General features: G+C 41.4%; 1 protein-coding gene across 4 annotated transcripts in view; it reads left to right on the top strand.

Annotated features, from left to right (window-relative positions):
* The window catches only part of daam2 (dishevelled associated activator of morphogenesis 2), a 78,588-nt gene that overhangs the window by 11,093 nt on the left and 42,707 nt on the right, over positions 1-24,788 (top strand). For 2 of the 4 annotated variants that reach the window (XM_026314629.1, XM_026314689.1), the window contains exon 1: positions 22,747-22,914. In XM_026314629.1, the coding sequence (XP_026170414.1) occupies positions 22,747-22,914 (168 nt within the window). Of the gene's footprint in view, positions 1-9,373; positions 9,656-22,627; positions 22,915-24,788 lie in introns of those variants that run through there. The other 2 variants (XM_026314467.1, XM_026314553.1) reach the window with 2 other exon arrangements.

The raw sequence follows: 24,788 nt of genomic DNA, 5'->3' as shown, positions 1-24,788 counted from the left end.
CAGTTAAAGAATAAGGGTCACTATGGCTACATTCACATTATGGGGCCTAATGCACACTTTCATAATTATAATTATAATTCTTCCACTTATTGTTGGCTGCAGGATGAACCATGTTGATGTCCTAAACTGATACATATAAATATATAAATGAAATTTGAGCCAAATGCCTGCAAAAATAACAAGGTAATTTGTGTGACAGTCACCCAGTTTCTTAAAAAAAAAAAATCCGTCCTGCTTGATTTGTCCAGTCTTACTCCATCATCGCAACATGCATCCCACACATTAACCCCCACTTGTTAGATTGTCCATCAACCACAGGGATTAGCTGTGCAATGCAGCATAAAGAGACTGAAAGATCTGCGATCACGTTGTTTATAGTACTGAAAATTAAATGCTTGTCGGATTCTAAGAGCTGGAAGATGTCTTGGAAAGAGACTGAGCTGTATATATTCATGAAATATAGCTGGAATAATGGCTCAAACCCAATTAGTTAATGACGATTAAATGAGATTTTCCAATACACTTGGAGGGTGTATGGATTTTGGATTTCCTGTTAAGTCAATTAAAAGCACGGCAAAGCGATCGGCTAACAACCAATAAAAATTGTGTGCAATCTGTAAGTGTTGTTACAGCTCCAAATTCTAAGACATGAGGATATTCAAATAATTTATTACGTGAATAACTTTGTGTTAAGAATCACATTTCATAAATTAGTCCAGGCCTGGAGCTTCCTTGGCACTTTCTCCCTCTCTCGTTCACTTTCTTGGATCATCACTACTTTGCCGCTCCCTCATTTGCTGCCAGGTTGCCTTGGCAACAGGCTGCAGTACATAAACCAGTTGATGTTTGGGGAACACTGTGTCACGGAGCAGGAAGTCTTGTGCATTCTTTATCTCACAACCCTTGGATGATGCTCCTGTTGTCTTCAGTAGGGAGCAGGGTCACTAAAGGAAATGGAAGCTCTCTTTTTGTTTCGCAGCCGGTTCCACTTTTTTTTTTTTTTAGCCAGTATTTGAAAGATGAACACAGCATGCTTCTTTTGTAAGTATTGGGGAAAGATGTGATAACAGGAAAGCAGAAATATGCGGAAACATTATAAATGTCAAAGAATTTCCTCAAAAGTGGCAAAATCTTCCTTCTTAAACCTACGGAAATCAGAAGTCTTCTGGTGTCACGCAACACAAAACTAGATTCACTGCTGAGCAAACACACACCCTCCACTTCTGCATGCATAAATGCATGTATTGCACACATAAATAAACACATTAATGCATACCCTATCCATCATTACCTTGTCTTTCTGAAATATCTATCCAAGAGCTTTAGGAAGAGGAAAGGGTTCTGCTGATCACAGGCCTGCTGATCTGGGCCATGAAACAGAATGGAGGAAAGAAGCCATGCTGTGATTGATTTGTGTTGTCACATACATTTGAATGCACACATGTACACACAAGCTCACTTAGAACACGGTTGACAAGTAGTAAAACAGACACAGATCGTAAATCTACCGCAAGCGTTTTGGCTACTGGTCAGTGGTGTGCAGTTCATTTCCCAGAATTATCTTCTCTTCCCTTTTTCATTAGATTCCAGTTGTACTTAAAAATGTCAAATTTAATGGTATATCAATTGTCAGAACTAGAATATATGGCTGTGGTATTCAGCTTGGGATGAACACCTCTCCAGCTTGGCTTCCTTTTTTTCACTGTTGCCTTCAGTAAAGGCAGAGCACTAGGCCAAAGCTGAGTAAGCCATTTTGGCTCCCTTAAGGAACAGTGCCATTCAAATCAGATGCTGTTGACAGTGAAGGAGCGAGAAGCTGCAGTTGAGCCCTTTTCTCTGTTCTCTCATTGATCCACACCTTTCTTCCTTTCAACCCACTCTCAACGATCAATGCTCATGATTATTGAAATGGCTGCCTCAAGCCATGTTTAAAGAGATGAAGTTGTGCAGCAAGGTCACCGAGTTCTGTTTCATATCACACCCTGCATCTCAGAGGGCAGGCGTGTTAACTGTCTGTGAGCACCACAGTGACCACTGTGGTCATAATGCCAGTTCTCACTAGAGAGTCTTACAGTCTTGGGAGGTAAAAAAAAAAGTCAGACTCATTGTTCTATAAAGGAAACTAAGATGCAGGGAGAGGAAAGCTGCGGGGGGAAAAATGCTGACCCACATTTTTGTAGCAGCGTGCAATGGGACAACAATTCGAGGCCCAACCTGACCATTTAACTTAACTAGCATATAATCAGAACAATGTGTGTTGATTGTATGCTGCCAAAGCAGATGTGATTAACCCAGATTTGTACTATGGGGTCAAGGTTATTTTTCTGAGCAGGTTTTCATTGTGTGGATGCCAGCAGAGAGGACAACTGTTCATTGTGTGACAGCTTTTCCTCACTTCTAACCTGCACTCATATTTCTGCAACACCATACATTTTTAAAGCATTGGTAAGGAAACATCTGCAATACATTTAAAGAAATGAAGTATATACTGAATAAATGATGCCTATAGTTCTGGCTTTGATGATGCTGGATGCTACACATGACTACAGTTATCCCTGAAGATAGGCTGCTCATTAAATTTAGTAGAGGTCATTCTTTTGAGTAATCCTAACTGGCAACCATTGCAATTGTGTGTAGAACTTGCAGTTGTGCTTGTGTTATAGTTTATGCAGAACAGACATTTTTTTATGCTCCTTATGTCTGAACCACTTCAAGGCTCAATCTCAGTTCATTTATTTACTCCTTGTTCCTTCATTGACCTGGAAGATGTTCCTGTTCGTCATGACGGACTCTTCTGCTCTGAGGAGTGGGGAGTAAGGAGGAAAAGACACTAATGAGACATCCTTTCCTCCAATGTTTAATGTGCAGTGTCCAATCACAAACTGATAAAGGGGTGTGTCAATCTATAACAGACTTTTGCAAAGGATCCACTTGTGTATCCTTGATTATAGTTCCTCCAGACAGCTTCCTTGTTTATTGGTTCTTAGAGCAGAAAGAACTGTGGTTGTGTGCTTTTTACATTTTAGTAGCAGAAAATGAATAAGCAATGCAGGACAGCCTTGTCATTGTGTGTCACTGAGAAGCTGGATGGATTTGAGAGGCACATGGTACTAGGCGTGCATCCGCCGCCTCAGGAACTGGCTTTAATCAACGCCATCATTTACCTCTTTTGTGGGTAATTGGCACATAATGGCCCCCCTCAGCAGTGTTTCCCTCCACCTCTGTTCCCCCAGCACCTCTGCACTGCATGGTGCTATATGTATTTAATTGGTCTCCCTCTCACTGATATACATATGTACGCTCATTTATCTGTATTAATTTATTCACAAATGAAGACACCCACACGGACCGTCAAGCCTCCCAGCAAGCTGAAATTTCAGCAACCTTGCAGTTTTGGCCAAGATTTTGGTCTTAATAACTTTATGGTTACTTATATGAGTGCTTATTGCTCGAAACTGGAATTATTCTGTATTTTATTCTCTGACTGTTCTATCTACTTTCAGTTTGCACAGTTAAACACCTTGGCACAGTAGCAGATGTGAAGCCCTAATATCTCTTTGTGCGCTGTGACATAGATGGGAAAGAACAGTGACAAATTAAGATTGGGTTCTTATCAGTTCAGCCTGGGTGTAATCTCCACTCACTTGATTTGTGTGCATACACTGTATGCCTGACATCTTCGTGCAGACAGGGTTGAGTGTTGCTTATCAGCCAAAGGAGCAGAGTCCTCTTGATCCAGCCCTTAGGCTTTGCATCTCGAGGATCCTTTGTCTCAGTATGTTCCTCTCAACCACAGAAGGAATGTGTTGACCCAGCGGACAACAACATAAGCCATGTGACAGTTCACTCCAGAATAACTTTCAGGGAGCCCCTTCTCAGCTGGGGAACAGGATGTGGCACAAGGCGCTTAACTTAAGGGGGAAAGTAAATCAGTGTAATAACATGGCTGACCCTTCCCACCATAAAGGAGTCAGCTGGACAGGCGAACTCAATGTGTGGTTGGATGGAACATGAGGCACGTGTGCTTGAGTGATTCTGTTGGGTCAAAGTTCCATTGTTACTTGGCCCAAAAGTTTGGGGCCGATTGAGGAGGAGACCCTTCATATTCCACAATGTGTTTGGGACACAGTATTTTCTAATCTCATTGAGCCATGGGTACAGCTAAAGGTGTGATGTTCTGCAAGTGTTTTTTGAGGTTTTATCTTTCCCTCTGCTGTATTTCTCTTTCACTACTGGAAATCGTGCATGTTTCAACAACATCAAGATGTGGTAACCACTGGACTTGTGTTGGATTGGATAGCAGCTCAGGACAGACTGTTCTGACCTACTGTAGAGATAAACAGGAAGTGTTTGTTATTATTCTGTCATCCCTGGAGAACTCATAAGATTCAGTTTCAGTGCTGTCCAGTGCAACACCCAGCTGGCTCATCCATCATTCCAAACATTACATCTACAAAGAAAGAGAAATGAGGAGATGAAGAAAAAAATGAAAATGGCAAACTTTGGGTTTAGCTGGGTTGGTTGGACCCACTGTGGTCAAGCCAGGCAAAGCTATTTATAGGGATTACACTTCCGTTGGTTTGTGATAACATCTGTTGAGGGAGGATATATCTCTGTGTGTGTGTGTGCGTGCGTGTGTGCGTGTATGTGTGTATATGTGTGTGTGTGTGTATATATGTGTGTGTGTGTGTATGTATGTATGTATGTATATATATATATGTGTGTGTGTGTATATGTGTGTATATATATATATATATATACATATACATACATACACACACACACATTTCTTTATATTTTTTCTTTGCTTCTTTCTGCACATTATGGCACAATCTAATCATAATACTTCAGCGCTATGGCTACAGTCTATCATTAGCTATAAAAAATCTGTGGTGTATGTTTTCTGTTTGTTTGAATACCCACACAGCCTTTTTGCGGTCTTGGCCAGCAGTTACACCCCCACCAGTTGTGGCTTAATGCTAAGATAACATGGCCTTGGCCATTCAGACAGCACTGCTTGTCCAATGGAGCCACTGGTTTCAAAAAGTTTCCCACCCATAATGACGGGTCAAGGATTAGGGAAAATGGCCTGTAAGGCCATCGATGCAGACATGCACCTGTTCATGTGGGCCTCATTTACCAGAACAGATGACTCCCAGATGTTTCTATAGAGATTCTGTGACAGTCATGAGTATGTGTGTGGTGTGGTGATACGGTAGAGTTGGGGGAGGGGGCATTGATTTACATTGTTTTGAATGGATTTTAAAAAGGGACACTCTTACACCTGGAAAAGCTCAGCCATAGGGGACTTGAGTTCAGCCTGTGGTCATTAAAAAAAAAAACAAACTCGTTCTGAAAAGTCTGTCCTGAAGAGATTGGTTCTAAGCAGTTCATTTTGAATGGCTGGATAAGAAACTGTGATAAATTGTAATGTCAGTCTTACAGCTGAAGTTGCACTCTGTGGAGAGAAGTCCCCATGTTGCCAATATAATAGCAACTGGAATGTATAAACCTTGCTTTTGAATGGAAGCATCTGGAAAGAGCGCAAGCCTCTTTTCTTTCACTTTTACCATCAGTCATTTTCCCCTCATTACCTTTCTCTACAAGCCTTCACACTTTACACACCTGAATTCAGTATGCCCAAAAAGAGCTGAGAATTAAAGCATTACAGCAAAAGTATAGTGGATTGCAACTCAAATTTCTACCAGACTATAAGTGTCTGCTGTTCTGGCAAAATTGTGCGTGCATTACTGCATGTCAGTGGTTGTATTATGAGATGGAATTATTTTGACAGTATTCAAAATCTAATAGTACCAGCCTTCATGCCTAGAGGTCAAGGCATTACATCATTGGTTAACATAATGAAGCTGTCATGAGTCAGTCAATGGAAAGACAGACCATTGCCCAAACATGACAGCATTTGGCTGGCATCTGTCCAGGGCAACAGCAGAGGTACTGAGGCAGCAGGCAGTTGGGTGACCTCTGACCGTGCCCAGTCTGCTTTTAGGACAAAAGAGCTTTTCATTTGGCCAATACTTTGACAAAACACCCCAAAAAATGCACTTGCTACAAACAAGTGATAATCTTTTAGAAACACTTCTTTACTTTTAGTTATGGTTGGTGGATACAGGCTGTCACATATTTGTAATAGAAGAGAGGAAACTGTTAAATTAGTAGTGCATCCCGGACATAGAAAAGGAGAATCTGTAATGAAAGGGTGTAAATAATAAAGTCAGAAAAGAATGTCACCATAATAAACTCAGTACATTTATTGGTTATGGCTTTATTGGCATAAGGTTACTTTTCTGCAGAAGCTTTTGAAACATGGATAATATAGTGCACCTTGCTCTCATGATTTATAGCTAACATACAATTAGACAATGTATAAAATGTGCCCTCATGTTTATACTGACAAGAGTTCAGCCTTTGTTCAGTGGTGGAATTTTTCTCTGTGGCAATTTATCTGTGTGCGGGCGTGAAAGAAAATGGTTATGTGCAAAAGTGCTGTCACAAGGAATTCCTCACTTAAGCAAAACAAAGTTAAATGAGATCTGCCTGGTCAAAGGAAACCTTAAATAAAACATTAAGGAACAACATGTTGTAAAGCATAACTGTTTGCCATGTTAGCTCTGGCAGCTGTTGCTACTCTTCAGTGACAACCCTGGAAAGATTGTTTCAGATGCCAATATCTGCAGTTTGAAACGCTTTTATATGGCTCCTCCTCCAGCTGTTTCTTTGCCTGTTATCAAGTTCGATAGCCCCTATATAGGAGAGGTCTGAAGGAGAAAGTGTGGTTTATGAGTCTGAAGGAGACTTTGAGTGACCCACTTCTTGTCCAATATTCCATTCATCTTGCGTCCAGCTCCACACCAACTGCCAAACTCCTCTTTACGGCTCCCCACGACTAAATTTAACACTTGTTAGCCAGACGAAGGTTGTTCCTGCAGTGTGGTGGTCAGTTTCTCTATGTGGAATGCCTTTTATTGGCTCCCTCAGTGAGTAAAGGAGGGTTTGGACAGCACGCTTCAGACAGCAGACTGACAAATGAGTGGCAGATTGTCTGGAGCTACATGTCATTTCAGCACACAGATTTGTGGAGAGGAAAGCATCCAACCCAAAGTGTCAGTCTCACTCAACATACCCCACAACTGGTTTATCAGTCATCACATTTGCCATCCAGTGTGATTTGTTGAGTAAACATCAACCTCACTTGCTTTTAAACAAATTACCCAGGGGGCAGTGCTCATTCACTGAAACCAAGTTTGTAGAGGCCATGATCTGTGGTCATCTCCTGGCTCACAGCGTGATGTTGTGGAGTGGCAGATGCGTTTGTAACCTTTTATTTTCTTTGATTCTGCAAGATGCATGCTCTCCAATGCAAGTGAACACAAAATCAAAAAAGAAAATGAGAGCAGATGGAGCTGTTTTATTCTCACCTCTTTTCTTAAAAACGACATGCTACTTATAACAAGCGTGCCTAACCCACTCCATTTGCATCAACGAGCTAATGTCATTTATCAGACTGTGATGGATGATACGTGGTAGCGGAAGTGCATTTAGCTAGACTAAAGCATGAGCGTAGCTTATTCCTCTGGGTTTCTTCCCTCGTTCTGGAGATGGATGTTACCCTAGAGAATGAGTAGAAGTGATGCAAGCATTGCTGTGATGCAGCACACAGAAAAGAAGATAGAAGGGGTTGGGGAAGTGGACATCATGGAGATAAGCGGTCTGTCTCTAAGAGCCAGGCTAATGGATGCATCCCCAGGGCTCACTCAGGAATGCACCCAGGCATTACTGCCGGCAAGTTGGTGTCATCTGTCTTCTGTCCCTGGAGAAAGATGACAAATAGTAGTATGAACCCTTTTCTTTGCTCCTGTGAGAGCGAGAGTGTGTGCGTGTGTGCGTGTGTGCGTGAGCGTGTGTGCGCGCAAGTGTAAAAGCCAGAGTTTCACCAAGTATGGATGTGGTTATTGTATTCATTTAAAATTGAGGATATGTGTAGTGCATACCAACTATAAAAAGCAAATATACAACTTTTGCACCTTTTAATTACCCAAAACATCTTTACAGTGCAGTGTCATAGGGGGTAAATGTTAGTCTTCATCAAACTAACAAAAGAAGATTTCAGCCTCTATGATAACCTCTACAAGTTGCCCTTCAAGTTGTAATCATTTGCCAATATTTGATGGGCAGTTATCTGCATAAAGTATATGCTAGAATCAGTGGCATTTGACAGCATTGACGAGGAATCACAGCCAGACAAGTCGTCACCTCACTGAGAGAGTTCTAAAGTTAGGTAAGATCACTCCAAAATAAAATCCATGCATGTTTGACCCTTGTCTACTAAGGGAGTCAGTAAAAGAAAAAAATGTGCAGCATCTTCAAATGTTAGAAGATTCATATTGATTATCAGCTTAAGGTCAAAAGGTTTTCACTGATATCTTAAGGTCTTGCTGATTGATGTGTAGACGTTCTTCCAGACTCATTGACTGGAGAGTAGGTAACGGTGCTTGAATATTAAATTAGTTCATTTGCTTCCTGAATTTGGTAAGACCATTCTTGGAAATGTTGCCCTTCCATGTCTTTTTTTTTTTTTTTTTTTTTTCTCCCAGTTCTTTGGAGCTGTCTTGGATCAGATGTGGTGTCTGTGTCCAAACTAGAGCAATGGGAAGATGTCTATGCTTGTATTATCACTGTAACATACTTACCAGTAAACTTCAAAGACTGAGTCTGTGATGTGGCCCTCCACCTGACCTCCTCCCTCCAGACATTACATGTGGCTGAGCTGTGTGAACTTCATAAAGCCAACCCAGCTTTGTATAATCAAGCATCTCCCTTCTCACCTTTTCTCAATGAAAACCCAAGGGACTGCAGGGAAATCCCTTTCCTTTTTGTGTCACAGGATCCTGTGCTTGCATGGATTTGTGTGATTTTTATGTTGGCTATGAGAAAACATGACAGGAAAAGGGGTTTCCTTTGGGCTTTGTGTGTGATATCCCCTCGATCCACTGCCTTTTTGCTTTTTTGTTGTTTTTTTTTTGTTTTGTTTTTTTTGAATGGGTGGAGCTGGGATTGCGGGCAACGGTAGGAACCACAGGCTGCCGAGGGTCATTTCCTTTCATCTTGCCCCCTTCCTTGGCCTCAGCCAGCAGGCGCACACGCCCAAAATACACACATAACGTACTGTACATACATGTATGTATATTGACAGAAAACCCATCACCTTCTTGCTGATATCCACACAGATGCTGTCATATGCTGGGAACAGATGTGGGGGGGGCAAGTGATCTGACGAGAGGGAACATGAGAGAGAGTGAGAGAGTGAGAGAGGGAGGAGTAGAGAGGGGGAACAATGTCAACAGCTCTGAGCACAGTCAGCTGAAATTCAGAGCTCAGCTCAGAAGCTCAGAGAGGGGAAGCAGACGAAGCGCAGTTACTTTAACCGGGAAACGCCATCAGTCTTGGCAAAGACATGGAATTTAGCTACAAAATGCAAACTCCAAGTGGCCAAAAGAGAGGTTTAAAGCCAGAGGATGCAGGAATTCTTTAAAATCTTCTTCTAACCTCGCTTTTTGGTGAAGCTCCTTATAGTTTTCCATTGCTAGTAACGTGACTCAGGGACGATCCATCTGTCAGGGCTGCCCGTCTGTAGTAGGTAAGTAGGAGAATTTGATCTTGATACTGATACCTGCAACTCTTCCCAGTCGTTGTCAGCTAATAGCTACACTGTAGTGCTGTTCAATGTTCAAGTGCAAACCCAGTTTGTCCATGCAACTGCATCTGCTCAACACAGCCAGCAAAACGCAGACTACTGCGGCCAGTAAAATAAACAGTAGTCAGTAGGCTCAGTAGAAAGCTAAGCAAGAAAGGAGCTGGTGGGAAATAATGTCCACTAATCCAACTAAGATTAAAAAGTTTCCACATTTTTGTGTTGTTGTGATTGGAGGGATGGGTAGTATTTTTACTATACTGGCTTTTATAAGTCATAAAGAGCAGAAAAAATGGTCATGAAATGTGCTTGGTTTTCATGTTTTGGCTTTTTCTCCGGTGGTGTTGATGCCTTGTTATATACCCCTATGTGTGCTGGTGTATTATATGAGCAAGGCTTTTGGCATATTGATGGTAGTCTTGGATACGGTTTTGATGGAGATTGTTCAGAGTTTCAATTTCCTTGGAAAACATTGCCTGAGTTCAAGGATGGATGGAGTTTCAGCGTTAGAGTGCTGGACGAGTGAGTTAATGGAAACATTTGTTTAATACCAAATACAGTTGTGATGGCTTAACATACATTCAGACAAATGTTTGGCATTTCATGAATTGAAGGTGGGTGTGAGACTGCCATCCGTGATAGGTGGAAGCCTATTTCAGGTTGTAGATGTGGGCTGATCACATACATTGATCAATCACACTGTCAGCCATTTGGTAGAATCAGTGTCCTGACAGCCAGACATTCCATATATGCTGTACGTCTCCTCTTAGCTACAGTTCAGCCTGGTAATGTAAGGCACTATAGGGACCAGGCTTCCACCTACCTGTGAGTGCAGGCCTGCTTTTGCTTGGGCTGTTGGTATCACTTTTATTTTTTTATAATTAGATTATATATTTGCCTCAAGAGAAGCCAGTACTCCATGGTAACAATGTAAACACCCTGCTCTAATTTCCCAGGCTTGCCCCTTTTGAAGAAGTTGTCAAGCCTTTTTTCCCCATGTAGAGCATTATCTATCCTGATCAAGAGGCTGACATCTTAGTCATAAAGACTTCACACGTGATGGAAGTTCAAGCACCAGTTCTCCAATTTCCACCTATGAAGGTGGTTGGGTATGCGTAAGGGTCTGATGGCCTCTGGATGGCAAACATTCCAAACAGTTCCCTCATGGTTCTAGATGCTAGGTTTTTGAGAAGCTGATCTGACAGATGATAGGATCTAATATTAATCAATATAAAACAAACATTATTCCTGCAACATTCAAAGTCATCCTTCCCTTTCAGTGGCTTGTGTTTGCAGTTTGATGTCTCAGAGGCAACACTCAATTATATATTCATAGTGGTATGGGTTTTCTTTGATGTCTTTTTGCATTGTGAACAAGACGGTGTCCATTTCTACCACATTAAAGGCTTACTTCCCCAGTCTGCTGGAAATCCTGCTATGTGCATGTGCACCAGGGGGCAAGCAGAGTGACACTGCTAAAAGATTCAGTGTGTTGTGAGGGCATTAATGAACGTTTAGAATTCACGTATACAGACCCAGTGAACTGGTCAGGGCTTTTTATATTTTATCAACCATTATGGAAGCATGATCTCCTCTGTCAGGATTAGAGAGGGTGTGAAGGTTGGTGAGTGACAGTTGGGATTTTATCGCTTCAGTGCTGCTGCTGACTGGTGGTGGCTCAACACCCTCCTCATTAGGACAGGGACAGACAGAAAAAGAGGTGAGGTCTGTAATGCTGCTTACAGTCAACTATTGCATCTTTTGGATGGGATTATCATCATGTTGTACTTGCAGTAGAGTAGACAGTCTCCACTCTGGACAAAACTCCAGGAGATTTGAGGAGAAAGACTACAGTTTGTGTCTTTCACTGGAAGTCCCCAAACTGAGTGTGTGTCAAACAGCACTATTGTTTGTGCCGGTGACACACTTTCTGGGGGCTTATGATGTGTAAGCATGTCTCCTCTTTCGAGCGGCTCAATTCAGTGCAGTATTACTGCAGGCTATTTTAAAAAAAAAAAAAATGCTGGTCACTTCAGAGGGCTGTCCCAGTCTGTGCTGCTATAACTGTCCCAGAGCATTCCAGACATTAGCTGGAAACCCTCTGTCCTCAATACTGCAGCTGTTGACCTCTCTCCCAGACAAGATTAATATCTTTACAATGCACAAGTCAGAGTGCCTGAATCCCTCAGTGACATTGGTAGACATATTCAAAACTTGGTGGAATGAAAGAGAAGCCGAACAATGGCAAGCTTGACAACCACATGTCTACTGAGAACCACTGAACTAACCAGCATTAGCATAAGTGTAAATGGAAACTAACTGGTGAAGAGTGGTGAGTCAGGTCTGTTGTTTTGTTCCAAATCTGCCCCTTTTTACCACCCAGAAGACCTAGATTTACCAAAGCATCTGTGTAATGTGGTTAAGTGCACTGTGCTGATGGAAAGGGCTCATTTCTTCGAAAGGCCAAAACTCTGAGGTGTTTGAAGGACATGAAGCCTCTGGGAACTCCGGCATCCTTTCCCTCGTGAGCGTCACAAAAACTAACTCTGAAGTGGTACCCGTGCCATTTTTTTTTTTTTTTTTTTTTTTACGCAGATATAATAACATGTCTTTAGTTAGACCAGGAGCTTGTGACCGTGGAGCGTTTCTCTCATGTGAGGGGCTTGAGGGAAAGGGATGCCAAGTATTTGGTTTCATTCCGAGCTCCATTGATATGTGGGAATGTTATGGGCTGTGGAATGTGATGTGGCTGACTTTCTTCTCATTCCCAGTATTAATGTCATAGTCTTACCAGTGAGCTGGTCTGATTTATGGAGAAGTGCCTGTTGCCCAGTGGAGAAGTGGGTCAACAGTGAGTCTGATGTTAATCACCCCCAAGCCTACTTACTGAACCAACATTAATATCTGTATTGTTAGTCGCATGCAGCAACTGGTGCTATTTCCTTATGGAACATGTGGATGGCCTTTGAATACAGCTGCCTCTACACATGCTCAAGCCTTGAGAAAAAAAAAAGTTAAAATGTTATGTCAGGTGAAACAGAAGCACTCTTTTAAAAAAAGTGCAAGAATGTTTGTCCGCAATAAAACCAAAGGTACAGATCTGGTGAAATACATGTCTGCAGTTTGTAGTTTTGTCTGTGTTGAATAGTTTTAACAATTTGCTTCACATCAGGATTTGTTTTTAATGAATGAAGCAAAATATAATGGCTATTAATGACATCCCTGGAGGACTGGAAATACCCCTCTCTTTTTCCAGTGTTGTAGTCAAGGCATTTCCGCCTTATGGGTAAGGTGAGTTACTGTGCCTCCTGGCCCCAATAAAACCAACAGTGCTTATGTTTTTCAATGAGGCTAAAAGTAAATAAAACCACTGAGAATTCTCCAATGTTAGCTATGCACAAGTTTGACAGTTTAAGAGTTCATAATGTAATATTGAAAGATTGCCATGTACACTACCAGTCAAACGTTTGGACACACTTTCTCATTCAATTCAATGGTAAAGTGTGTCTGGAGATCTGGTTTCTCACTGTTAAAGTGCCTTGACTGGTAGGAAATGACACCATGTAGACCCCTGGATGTTGAACAGCTTGTTTGGCACTAGTGCTCAGTCCCTGGTGATTGATTAACAGTCGGCAATAGGCAGATATGAAAACATTGTGTGCATGAGGTGCAAGATGAGTTACCACAGTGGAAACCTTCATATAGTTACACTGTCTTTGCATTTGCTTTCTGGCAAGAGCTGTTTGTAAACAAATGAAAAAGGAAAAATACCTAAAAATAACTAATACTTAACTATCCAAATGTGATTGCGTTTGCCTTGGAGACAGTCTGGAAATATTTAAGCAACAGCATTAACCACAAAACTATTACAGTAATTAATAATAATTGTGGTTGCGGTCAGTTTAAATGGAGGTACTGATTCATTTCTTCGTAATGTTATGCACAGTGCTGGCTCTATAGAGCAGTGATGATGATGTGAAGAAAGTTCAGGTATGCCGTGGTATTTTGTGACAACCACATGTAATTTTTCTAAATTTCTGTGATGTCATCTCTCCCTCTTTTGAGTTCCATTAAGCTTTACTGTTGGACCTGTCTGCTTTAAATTATTATGTTGCTGTTTTGAAGTTTGAAATGATTATTTTGTTCAGTGTTTTGTGATTAATAAAGTTGTCAAATTTTATTTGGCATTAGTAAATAATATAAATGTTTACAGGTTAATAAAGACATTTTTTCAGAGGCTGAATAAACATGTGCCTTGAGATTTTGGCTTGAACACAAAAAGTTTAAAAACCACTGCTATAGTGTATGACAGCCTCATGAAACCGTCTCCACCATGCCGTCATAACATTGTTCTAGTGCTTTTGATAAAGCTTGTGACTCGAAACCTGAGGTGCTTTTGAAACTCTATGTGCTTGAAGCCCTTTGTCATATTGTTTGATGAGTGTTGCTTTGGTATGAGGTTTCCTGGGGCATGTTTTGCCTCTGACTCAGTCAGACTTGCCCCAGACTATATCCTGGCGACACCATCTGAAAGCATGTCTGCTAGTCCCAACAGCTGGACATGTTTTCAGCTGTCGCATCCTCACAGCTTCCCTATCTGATTGCTGGCCAGAAAGGAAGTGATTGAGGGAAGAACATAAGCAAAAGAAATGAGGGAAATTTAGAAGAATCATTCAAAAGCGTACAGGGTGAAGGGAAGGGTGGGTTTCTGATCTTCTGATTCTGGGCTTTTTTCCTGGAAGATGCACGTAGGCATAAGAGCACAGACGTCCCTTATCTCTAACAGCCTCAAACTCTTGGGAGTGTCTGTGGATGGAACCTGGTGCTCATTTATTTGGTTTCTGCTTAAGTTAGTTATATACTTATAAGTTGACATTTACTTTGCGTTATATTGCTGGCAGAAACCGTATTGCAAAGGATCATCATTTTATTTTAACTTCATTCTATTTCTGCTTATTTAATTTGTTTGCTGTGCCAAGAGATCATGAATTTTTTGGAGACTGTGCTGTCATAGCTAAAAATAACTGTCCCCTTGAATATGAGATGCAGATGGACTCCTGTGCTAGGGGAAAAAATTTAATGTTAGACAGACTGAATGCCCTAGCAGAACTGTCCAAACCAAATCCTCTGATCCATTGTCCAGGTCACGCGAGAAAGCCACTTTTTGTACAGAGTCTTGTGAAAGTGCTGGCCTTCCAATCCCTAGCAGAATGTGAGCTTTCAGAATGAGCACAGGAATGCATCCCATGTAAATGTACTGTGAAACAATGGCTGTTCCTCCACTGTCAGCTCTGGTCATTTATCAGCTGAGACTGTAACTCGCTGCTAAACACACAGACCTGGACTGAAGTAAATGGTTGATGCAGTTCCATAGGAATGCATGGTACAGTATGTGTGACAGACGGTGCTGTTTCTAATGTACAGTGCATTTGTTATGTTTGCATTCCTTTGGTTATGGATATAAATGTAGTCAATTAGTCATACCAGTTGTTTTCAGATCAATCCTTTATCATTATTCTTTACAGAAGTCTTGCAAACTGACCAACCATGGTGCTAAGCCCCATGTGATGATATGATGCATGAATAAAATCACTTTTAATTGGTGTGATGAAGAACAAATTATTGTGTGTGAGGGCTTGGCCTTCCTCGTGGTCAGTGCTGGTAAGCCAGTAGCTTTTAGAATGATGGCTTGGTTTACAGTCAGGTAATGAATGGAAGTAAAGTCCCATGAGGAAAGAAAACAAACATGAAGACTTGGTTTTGTTGTGGAGACAAAATCCAGGTCCCCATGTACTGAATTGTAAAGATGGCTTGGTTTTAGATTAGGGTGAGGTTTGCAGGTGATGGTTATGGTCAATGTTAGGGCAAGACTTCAGGAAGTAAATGTAATGTCTATACGGGAAATGGAAGGTTTTGTTTGTGTGTATTTTGCACTAATGACTGCCACAGTGTGGCCTCTGACACTAACATTGTAAGATGTGTCATGAGCACAATTGCTCCTCAAGGCAGAAGCATGACTGTGGGTGGGCCACAGATCCTATGGGATCCATGGGAGAGTGAGTTTTCAGTGTCCCTGGTGATTTTTTTTTTTTTTTTTTTTTTTTTTTTTTTTGCCAGTGGATTTGGAAGGGGGAGAGGAATTGCATTGTCAGATTGGTCCATTGGGCAGACCATAAAAAGGGTGGGCAGGACATGTTGGAGAGAACATGACTGGGCCAACAACATCCAAAGGGAGGCATGGGTCCAATGTATCCAGTGGCTCACTTGAATAACTTCTTCGTGTGAAACTGTGGAGACTGAGTAGTTTAGTTCCATGTCAAGGAACACATGCAGTTTCTACATAGTGGCACACGACAAAGACTACCCACAAATATGGACACATGCAGGCATGGGCCAAAACAAGACAATTAAGACCTTTTGGCGTGTGATCACCCTTCATGTTGGCATCTCTAGATAATAATGTTTGTATTTTAGTACATAAAAATTGTGTACCAGTTCAGGGGCTGTTTGATTCAAGAAGCCTAACCAAGACATTAGGACAGACGTCTGTAGAAATACAAGAAAGAGTGTATCTACAGACTGTTAAACTTTTGAACAACCTACTTTTTAAAGTTATAATCTTTACAGTGTTTTTTTTTTTTTTTTTTTTTCAAACTGCCATTTTTAATTTTACCGACGGCCTTCTATTTTTCCAACAATAACTATTCAATAGATTTACATTCTGAAATTGCTGGTTTGTGCAAATCTGCATTATATAATATGTATGAACAAGGGAAAAACATTTGATCAAGAGCTCCATATTACCATGTTAAATGTCTGTTTATTTTACTTCGGTTACTTAGAAAAGCTGTATGCTCAGCAGATTTATTAAGGGTGCACACTCTAAACCAGTTCACAAGTAGATGTTCTTTTTGACAGAGAAGCTGTATAGGCAATGTTTCCTCCCTTTAGTAGTCAATATATGTCACTTTGAGTGGCACTCTGAGGGTAATGCAATTAAAATGTACAGTATGCACAGGTGTCACAAAATCACCATGTTACAGTAGTACTTCTAATGGTCTGGTGGTATTTTGACATCTGACGCTGAAGTTGGCTCAGTCAGTAATGTGCCTTCTTCTGCAAGCTGCATGCCAATAGTTGTATTAAAACAATGCTGGTCCCTACATCTGCACTGCATTTGGTATCTTGTTCCTCCCTGTGCCAGCGTGGCACTGCTCCCCCGTCTCTGGTGCTGGATGTTTATAAGAGCCTTGCATGTACCCTCCTCCTTAACCCACCACCCTGGAGGAATGGTCCTCATTTGTGGGACCCAGAAACTAAAAAAATACGTGCTGCAGGCTTGCTTCTGATCTTTTATTTAGTGAAGCTTTTCCTAGTCTACTTATCTATCTGTTTATACCAGTTTTATAGTCACTTTGTTTTTATCCTATTACAGCAGAGTCCTGATTTTCTTTCTCCCTTCTGCATCTGACTGCCATCAGTTACCATCGGACTAGAATCCATTTCTTCATCCATGAATTACAAAGATGTTGACAATAGTGTGAGGTGGAGGAACAAAGGAAAGGCAGGGTAGTGAAGGAAGGACGTGAACCAGATGCATTTTTAAGCAGGATAACACTGCAGTAGAAGTAGATTGAGGAAGTGTATACAAATAGAAATGGGACATAGTGAATTTTTTTTTTTTTTTTTTTAAATTTGATCCAAGTCTGTGTGGTCAGGATGAATCAAAGAAACAGAAGCTAGATTTCAATCTGATTTGGTACTGAAAGAATAGTTTTGTGTGGCAGATGTTAGAGAATTGAAAATACGCAGGCACAGATGTATGAGCGTGTGATCTGTGCATAGATACGAACCTCTTATATCTTTTGCCTGCACACACACACACCAGCAGCAGTAGTAGCAGCAGCCTGTCACTCCTCTGTGCTGCCCCCTCCTCCTCCACTGAAGTAGGTCAGTGGAGGAGGAGGGGGCAGCTTCGCATCCAGCGCAGTCTGGATGAGAAGCTGCAGCAGTATCTCTTTATGCCTGCCTCCCTCCTTCACCTCTTTCTCTCATCTCTCTCTTTCTGTCTATCTGCTCGGCTGTTCTTCAGACCCTTTAAAAACTGAGCAGCCAGCAGGCAATACTCTCTGCATTGCTGCATTCTGTGTGCGGCTACACAAATACTACGTGTGTATGTGCTTACATCTGAATCTCGAGTGGGTGCGTCCGAATTTTGAAACCTATGAATATGTGACTCTATGGCATTGTGCATACAATCCAGGGAAAAATCCAAATATGTTTTGTGTTTTTATGCTTTCCACAGTCGTGTGTGCGCAGAAGTTATGACAGGCAGTTAGCAGTGACAAATTTCTATGCACCTCTTCCTGCGTTTCTCATTTGGACTATAGAGATCCACTGGTTTTCACTCTTTCAGTGATATCTTCCTTTTTCCTGAGAATTATAATACAACATACATACATCTGTTTCCCAGTGATGAGCAGGGGAAAATAACAGAGCCTGGTGACTGGTACATGTCTGTGTTCACTTTTCCAAGTGTCACTGATATGAAAAAGGATCAGAGAGGGAAAAGGGAGAGCAGAGTGACATACAAAGAAAAATCTGAACAAGTATTACATGAAAAAAGTAGCTTGTCTTGCTTTTTCATGTGTGTCTCATGTCTGTAAATGACATATGGAGCTAGAGTTAGGACATGGATAACCTTGCCAGGTGTAAAAACCATGTAGAAATGGCTGACCTGGTCTGTCTGAAGTTTTTTAAAAAAAAAGTTATAAACCCATTTCATACAGTCTCATTTACACAGTGTATTTTGTTTCTTTAACCTGTACATTAATAGAAAGGTACATCTGTAACCGTATTTGGAGCTACTTTTGGAACAGCAACAATTTTTATCCACCTACACAGTTTAGTGTAGGATTTTTGGCTATAGTTGCCAGATATGATGGATGGGCACCGGTTTTGGGCGTGTTCTTTTTACATGCATGATTGCAGTAAACCTGGCACCCTGCTCACAGCCACTGTGCCTAGCTGTTGTGACCCAAGACATAGTTGTAGCATGTAAAATCTCCAAAAAAAAACAGGTTTTTGTTTCTTTGTTTACAGCTTTGCATTGTCCATTACATTTATTTGACAGGTGCACAAAACACATTGCAGGGTGAAAAGTTACATGTTAATTAATGAGCTTTAGAATTGTTGGCAGATATAGATGTATTTTTTCACTTTTGACAGAGTAGGTAGCTGTTTGCCTCTGCATACTCTTTTATCTCAATGGTCTCCACCCAGGTCCTCAAGCGCTACTGTCCTGCAGGTTTTCCTAGTATCCCTGCCCTCAGGGGATACCAGTTTCTGATTGGCTGAATACACCTGAGCCAGGTAATCAACAGTGGGTAGGGCAGGGATATGTGTAAAACAAGCAGGACAGTAGCTCTCGAGGACCAGGGTTGGAAACTCCTGCTTTATCTCTTTCTCTGAAAGAAGGTCAAGTCCTTTTCCAAAAATGCGCTTGAAGAATATATGGAAAAAAAAAAAAAACGGACATAGTGAAGGGAGGTGGCATCCTGAAAGAGGAATAATAGCAGTGAGAGTGACTAAGAGAGGAATAAAATAAAAATGGAGATGAGAGGAGCACATATCGCAGTGTACATGGTCAGTTTTGATTGTCTGACTTCATCAGAGATTAATAAAGGTTATACAGTATTCAGTGTTCTTGCTTCCTTACACTTCCCTGTATATGCTATCTACTGTATCTGCTGTATTTCAGTGTGTGTATTTACTGTATGTGTGTATTCAGATTCTCTAGCCTACTTTCCATGGACATGGGCTGGAAGCAGGCTAGCAGCACTGGTGTTGAGTGAGGACTGGCTGCACGTGGGGCTCTGTGGGAGCCTGAAGATAGAAGCAGACACGAATATATACACAGACACTGGAGCAGAGGTTTCGGCTGTATTTTTTGCTGAATGGCTTTAAAACCCCAGTAGAGTGGCCTCTTTTACATTAGGCTCTGCCAGCTGTCCACAGCAACAATAACTAACTCACCACTGTAAAGTTTTGGCCCTAGCTTATATTTTGTCTTATAGTAATAAAATGAATGAAAAGTTGTCACTGTTAATAGTATGAGGCATAGGCTTTTCAAGTTTAAATGTATGGAAAAATCTCCATGATTTACCTCCCTGAAGGCTTTTTATTATTCTGTCATCTCACAGTCTTAAAGTGCTGTAGTATTTCCTCTTTCCTACAGTGAATACTCATCTGGCCCTATACAGTACATTCATTCAGTTCTTGCCAGTATTATGGGGACGAGGCTGAATTATGCTGATAAAGTGAGCAACTGAGCACTATCACTGGTTTATGGTAACTGGACTAATTCAGATGATTGACAGTCAGATCAGCTCAGTTAATTGAATTCAGTAATTCTGTTTGTGCGAAAGGGTGACATTTAGAAAAGGAGAGCACTCCCATCAAATTGTTTACTTGACGGTTCAATGTGTAATATTTAGAGCGATCTATAAGACGTGGAATATAGTATGCATAAATATGTTGTCATTAGTGTGTAATCGCCGGAAAATGTTTTCTTATTTTCAGAATTAGCCTCTTAGATATACATGAAAGGAGTGGGACTGTGTTCACTGAGGCAGCCATGTTGCATTGCCATGTTTCTACAGTAGCCCAGAACAGACAAACCAGACACTGGCTCTAGACAAGGCACCATGTTTTGTTTTGTTTTGTTTTAAAGGTGATGGCCACTGTACCCTACCTGATGCCTAGGAACTGGGGTGGGGTATGGGTGTTGGGAGTGAGGGGGTGCTCAGTAAGCTGCAATCTGCAGTCTCACCACTAGATGCCTCTAAACATTTCATACGTTACACATTTCACCTTTAAGAGATGTTTATATCACAGAAATGAGAGGCAAATGTAAACTTGTTTGCTAAACAAACCACTAATTTACACTGTAAATTGAAAATATTAGGGCTTTAAAGGAGGGGCTCATGTTTTTTCTAGCCTGTCCTAAAACAACACTCAAATGTCCAAGTGCACTGTACATACTGTACATACAAATGCACAAATCCTAACATTATTTCAATGCAGAAGATAGGGAACAAAATTTAGTCCTTGTTCTAAACAAAAATGCATTCCTGTTAACTGAGTTAGCGAAACGTTAGGAGTTTGATGACTATAACTAACTACAAACTGATATAAATTTCTGAGGCTCTGCATGGCTAAAATATAATGAAGATGTGATTTTAAGTCTGCACTGTCCATTATGCTTAATAGATATTTACTGTAAAGGCAACAGTACCAATCCACTATGCACTGGGAGGTGGAGGAACAGGGTGATCAGGTGCCCACAGCTCATTTTTGCATTTCACCTCAGTGCTGTATCTAATGTACTACACATGTGCAAGATGACACATTTGCTATAACTGGCACTAATTTAAGATACAGAATTTGTCAGAAAATAAATACACTGATAGTTATAGCAGAGTAAAGAAAACCTTGGTTGTTTTTCATTTAAAATAGCCTCCAGTAGCTGAGAACAGCTTTGCTGCTTCTGCTTTGAAAGGGATGTCTGATTCAAGGAGGCCGGCGAAACAAAAGGCAAAAGGGCAGAATGGAAATGTGGTGTTTTCTTTTTTGCCCCCTTTAAGCTCCTGTCGAGGGTCCAGCTCACTCATAAAGAATTTACTATCTGCCTATTTTTAGATGCTGCAGTGAGAACTCCTATACTGAGCTAATGTGTGAGAGTGTGATGGTGGAGAGCCATGCTCAGTCGAAATGCAGTAGATTGTGGCTTTGTTATAAACCTTCATAGCAGTATTAAACAGATGGGTGCAAAAATCATGGGCATTATTTGGAGTAGTTTCTGTTTTTTAAGTCTTTGTTGGTCTTGGATCTGTATTCATATTGGAAGCTTTACTGACATATTTATTTTATTTCACGTTAACAGCTCAAAAGTTGCTCTTTCATTCAAATAAATATCTGCTCTATATGCAAGTCTCTGGTGTTTGCATAACAAGTGTGAAGTCCATTCATTCCCAAACTATTGCATGAAGAAGCTTTGACAATTGTGTGGCTCACATTGTGTGTGTATCTGCCTGATAGAACATAATATAGTTAAGAGTGTATTTTTTATTATTGAGACCCATCTTCCATGGTTTCTTGGCCCATTCATTTCTCTGCTCCTGCAGTGGGTGTCATTCACTGTCCACACAGGGAAATAAACAGTAAACAGTGTCCACTTCAGTGAAGGAGTTAGGGCATTGCTGGGGCAGCTTTCGGAGCATGTCTGCACAAACGGCATGCATGGACACACACTGCGCAGGCACCATTGTACCTGAGAGACAAGAGGTTTCTTTGTCGAGGCACAAGAGCAAACTGATATGATGGCAGCCTCACAGCAACAACATCTCTACCCTGGCACATTTTCATTTGGACACCAAGAAGGGAAAAAGAATAACAAATGTGGAAAGAGAATAGATAGCCATTGCATTTTCTACTTCCTTCTTAATGTTATCTGTGGTGCTAAATTGCTATAGCATGTCTGCAGTATATGTTCCAGTGTTTTGGGTTCACTCTGTGTAATGTCCTATGATATAGTTTCTTTAAGGCAGCATCTTTCCTGTGTTGCTGTTTATGCTCATGCTTCTTCCTGTATTAGTCCAAACAAACTGGAAACTCAAATTGCTTTGCTTCCTGTGCACCTTCTAAGGAAACCTTGACTACATCCTGGATGTGTAGATCAGCATGAAGCCTTCTTGAACTGAGTAGAAGTTGAATCTTTGTTGTGCTATGTTTTGGTCAGTTATTCAAATTTGATCAAGTCGCTGCAAGTTGTTTGACACTTAGGAAACCAAAACTAGGTCAGTTGGCTTTGTCAAGGTCTCTGTTTAACCTTTTCTGTCTTTCTCCTCTCTCTTCCAGATCATGCCCCCTAGATAGCAGCCTTGCCCACCTCTCCACTCCCCCTCCCTGCCCCTCGGCCTGTTCCTCTACCTTTCTGGACCAGTGCAACCACTGCCACCTGTGTCATCACAGTCACCATGCCCCCTAGGAAGAGGACGCGTCAGGGTCTTGGCTTCCTGTGTTGCTTCGGCAGCAGCGAACCACCAGAGATCAACTTGAAGGACAGCGTGCCCTTGCAGCTGCTGGAGTTCAGCGCCCCCATGCCACCTGCCGAGGAGCTGCATGCACGATTCTCTGAACTGGTGGTGAGTAGTAAATATAGCGCAGTCTTTGTTCACAGTAGACTCTTAAAACAGACCATTTTGGAGGAAATTTGATGTAGAGGAGTATTACACACTTTCACCTTTCAATTGCTACAGCAGTGGAGCAGTGATGAAACAGGCATTTCATTCAGTGAATGCTAGGAGCCATGCGGTTTTGCATGCCACATTATGCATGACTCAGTCTTGCAGTATGTTTCCCATGTTAACTAAATGCTTGGAGGCAATTGCGCTGTATCTATTTTGACAACCAACTGGGAAGATGTTTACAAAATACTTTCTGTAAAATAGAATTTATGGCAGCACATTTTCAGAATTTAGAGCACAAATAGACAAAGTAGCTGGATTATTTGCACATTTACCTGTTGCCTTTCACAGACATTTTTATTGAGATCATCTGTTTTACTGATCTTCCAGCTTTGTTCAAATGGAATGTAATCCAATTCTTTTACAATATAAATCCTGGAATGTTTTTTTTGCTCATTAGCCCAATTCTTTTCTTTTGCTTGTTGCTCATTGTCCTGTCCAAACAGGATTAGGGGACAGGAATTGGAAGGGATTGTGTCTTGTGAAGACACTCTTGATGGTTGGGTGACGCCATGCAGCAATTTCACCACCAACCCCCAATTCCACAAATTCAGACACTCATTCTTTCCAGTACATGCAGCTCAGTCTTGCCCTACAGCTTGTATCTCCTGCACAGACCCCACTTGTTAGCAGAGGCTGTTGGTCTGTACCAGTGCCAAGCTGGTGTGACTCTGCTGGCATGCACACTCAGTGTGGAGAGGGATCAGGGCACATCTGTTAGAATGGAGGAGTCTGCTGCAGGTTTCAGCTGCTATGCAAGCTGGTTCTAGCTTTTCTCAATAAACAGGGCTGTTTCTGTTTCTGTCTCTCTTCCTGTCTCTCGGCCTGTTTCAGTCCTGTTTGTCTCCATCTCACTGCTTCCGATGTTTCTCCTCAACACTCACTCTGCCTTCATATTCCTCACTCATGGTATTCAGCAATATTTGCTGCAGGACTGCTTCTGGCCTTCAAGTCTCAGTCTTAAAATGATAAACGTGACAGCCTGCAGGATATACCACTCTTGCTGTCAAAATTAATGCACATACCTATCATGTGGGAGTGTTTTGTCAAATCATGGCAGTCCTTGTGGTTGAATAACCCACCGCTGACTTATTTTGAGGTATCTTAGCTTACATTGAAACTGGCACAGGGCCATGAGATGAAGAAGCAGAGCAGAAAGGCTCATACCTTCAAAACCTCTTGACTGGCATGTTTTTGATTGTAGAGAGAAAGAGCATTTGGCATTGTCTCATTAGGTCTGGGCCCTTCCACATGCTGTGAATCAATTATTCTTAAGATGGCTGTTCAGTGGCATCATCTGCTGATGTTAACAAGCGTAGATGTTTTGTCTTTGGGGTAATGTCTGTGTTGAACTCCTTCAGCTTGTCTGTGCTTTACGGGAGTGCAGCACTTCTTAAGCTAGAAAGTTAGAAAAGGAAAAATGATGCTCCTGTGAGATGATCACTCAACCCCTGACAGTTTGATTGATGTCTGCTTTGATTGGATGACCAAAGCACAAATTGCTTCTACCTAATGATGGTCATATGGCCAAATCATTGTGCTCTCCACATCTGTTTTACTGATCTTCCAGCTGACATGTTGACACATTTTGACCAGTCATCCAAAAATCTGTACAACCAGACATCAAGCATTCACTGAGTCTGGACACAGGGCTTGTAATACATTTGAATAGTCAATGTAGAGTCAAGGAGCTATGCTACAGGGGTGCAAATAAAGAATAATTGGAAATAACATAACATTGTGTGTTTCCATGGAAACTGGAGACAGGGCTT

This window comes from Mastacembelus armatus, chromosome 22 (genome assembly GCF_900324485.2).
Source record: "Mastacembelus armatus chromosome 22, fMasArm1.2, whole genome shotgun sequence".
Classification (NCBI taxonomy): Eukaryota; Metazoa; Chordata; class Actinopteri; order Synbranchiformes; family Mastacembelidae; genus Mastacembelus; species Mastacembelus armatus.
Note: the sequence above shows the minus strand (reverse complement) of the source record. Positions and strands in the feature narration are given on the sequence as shown.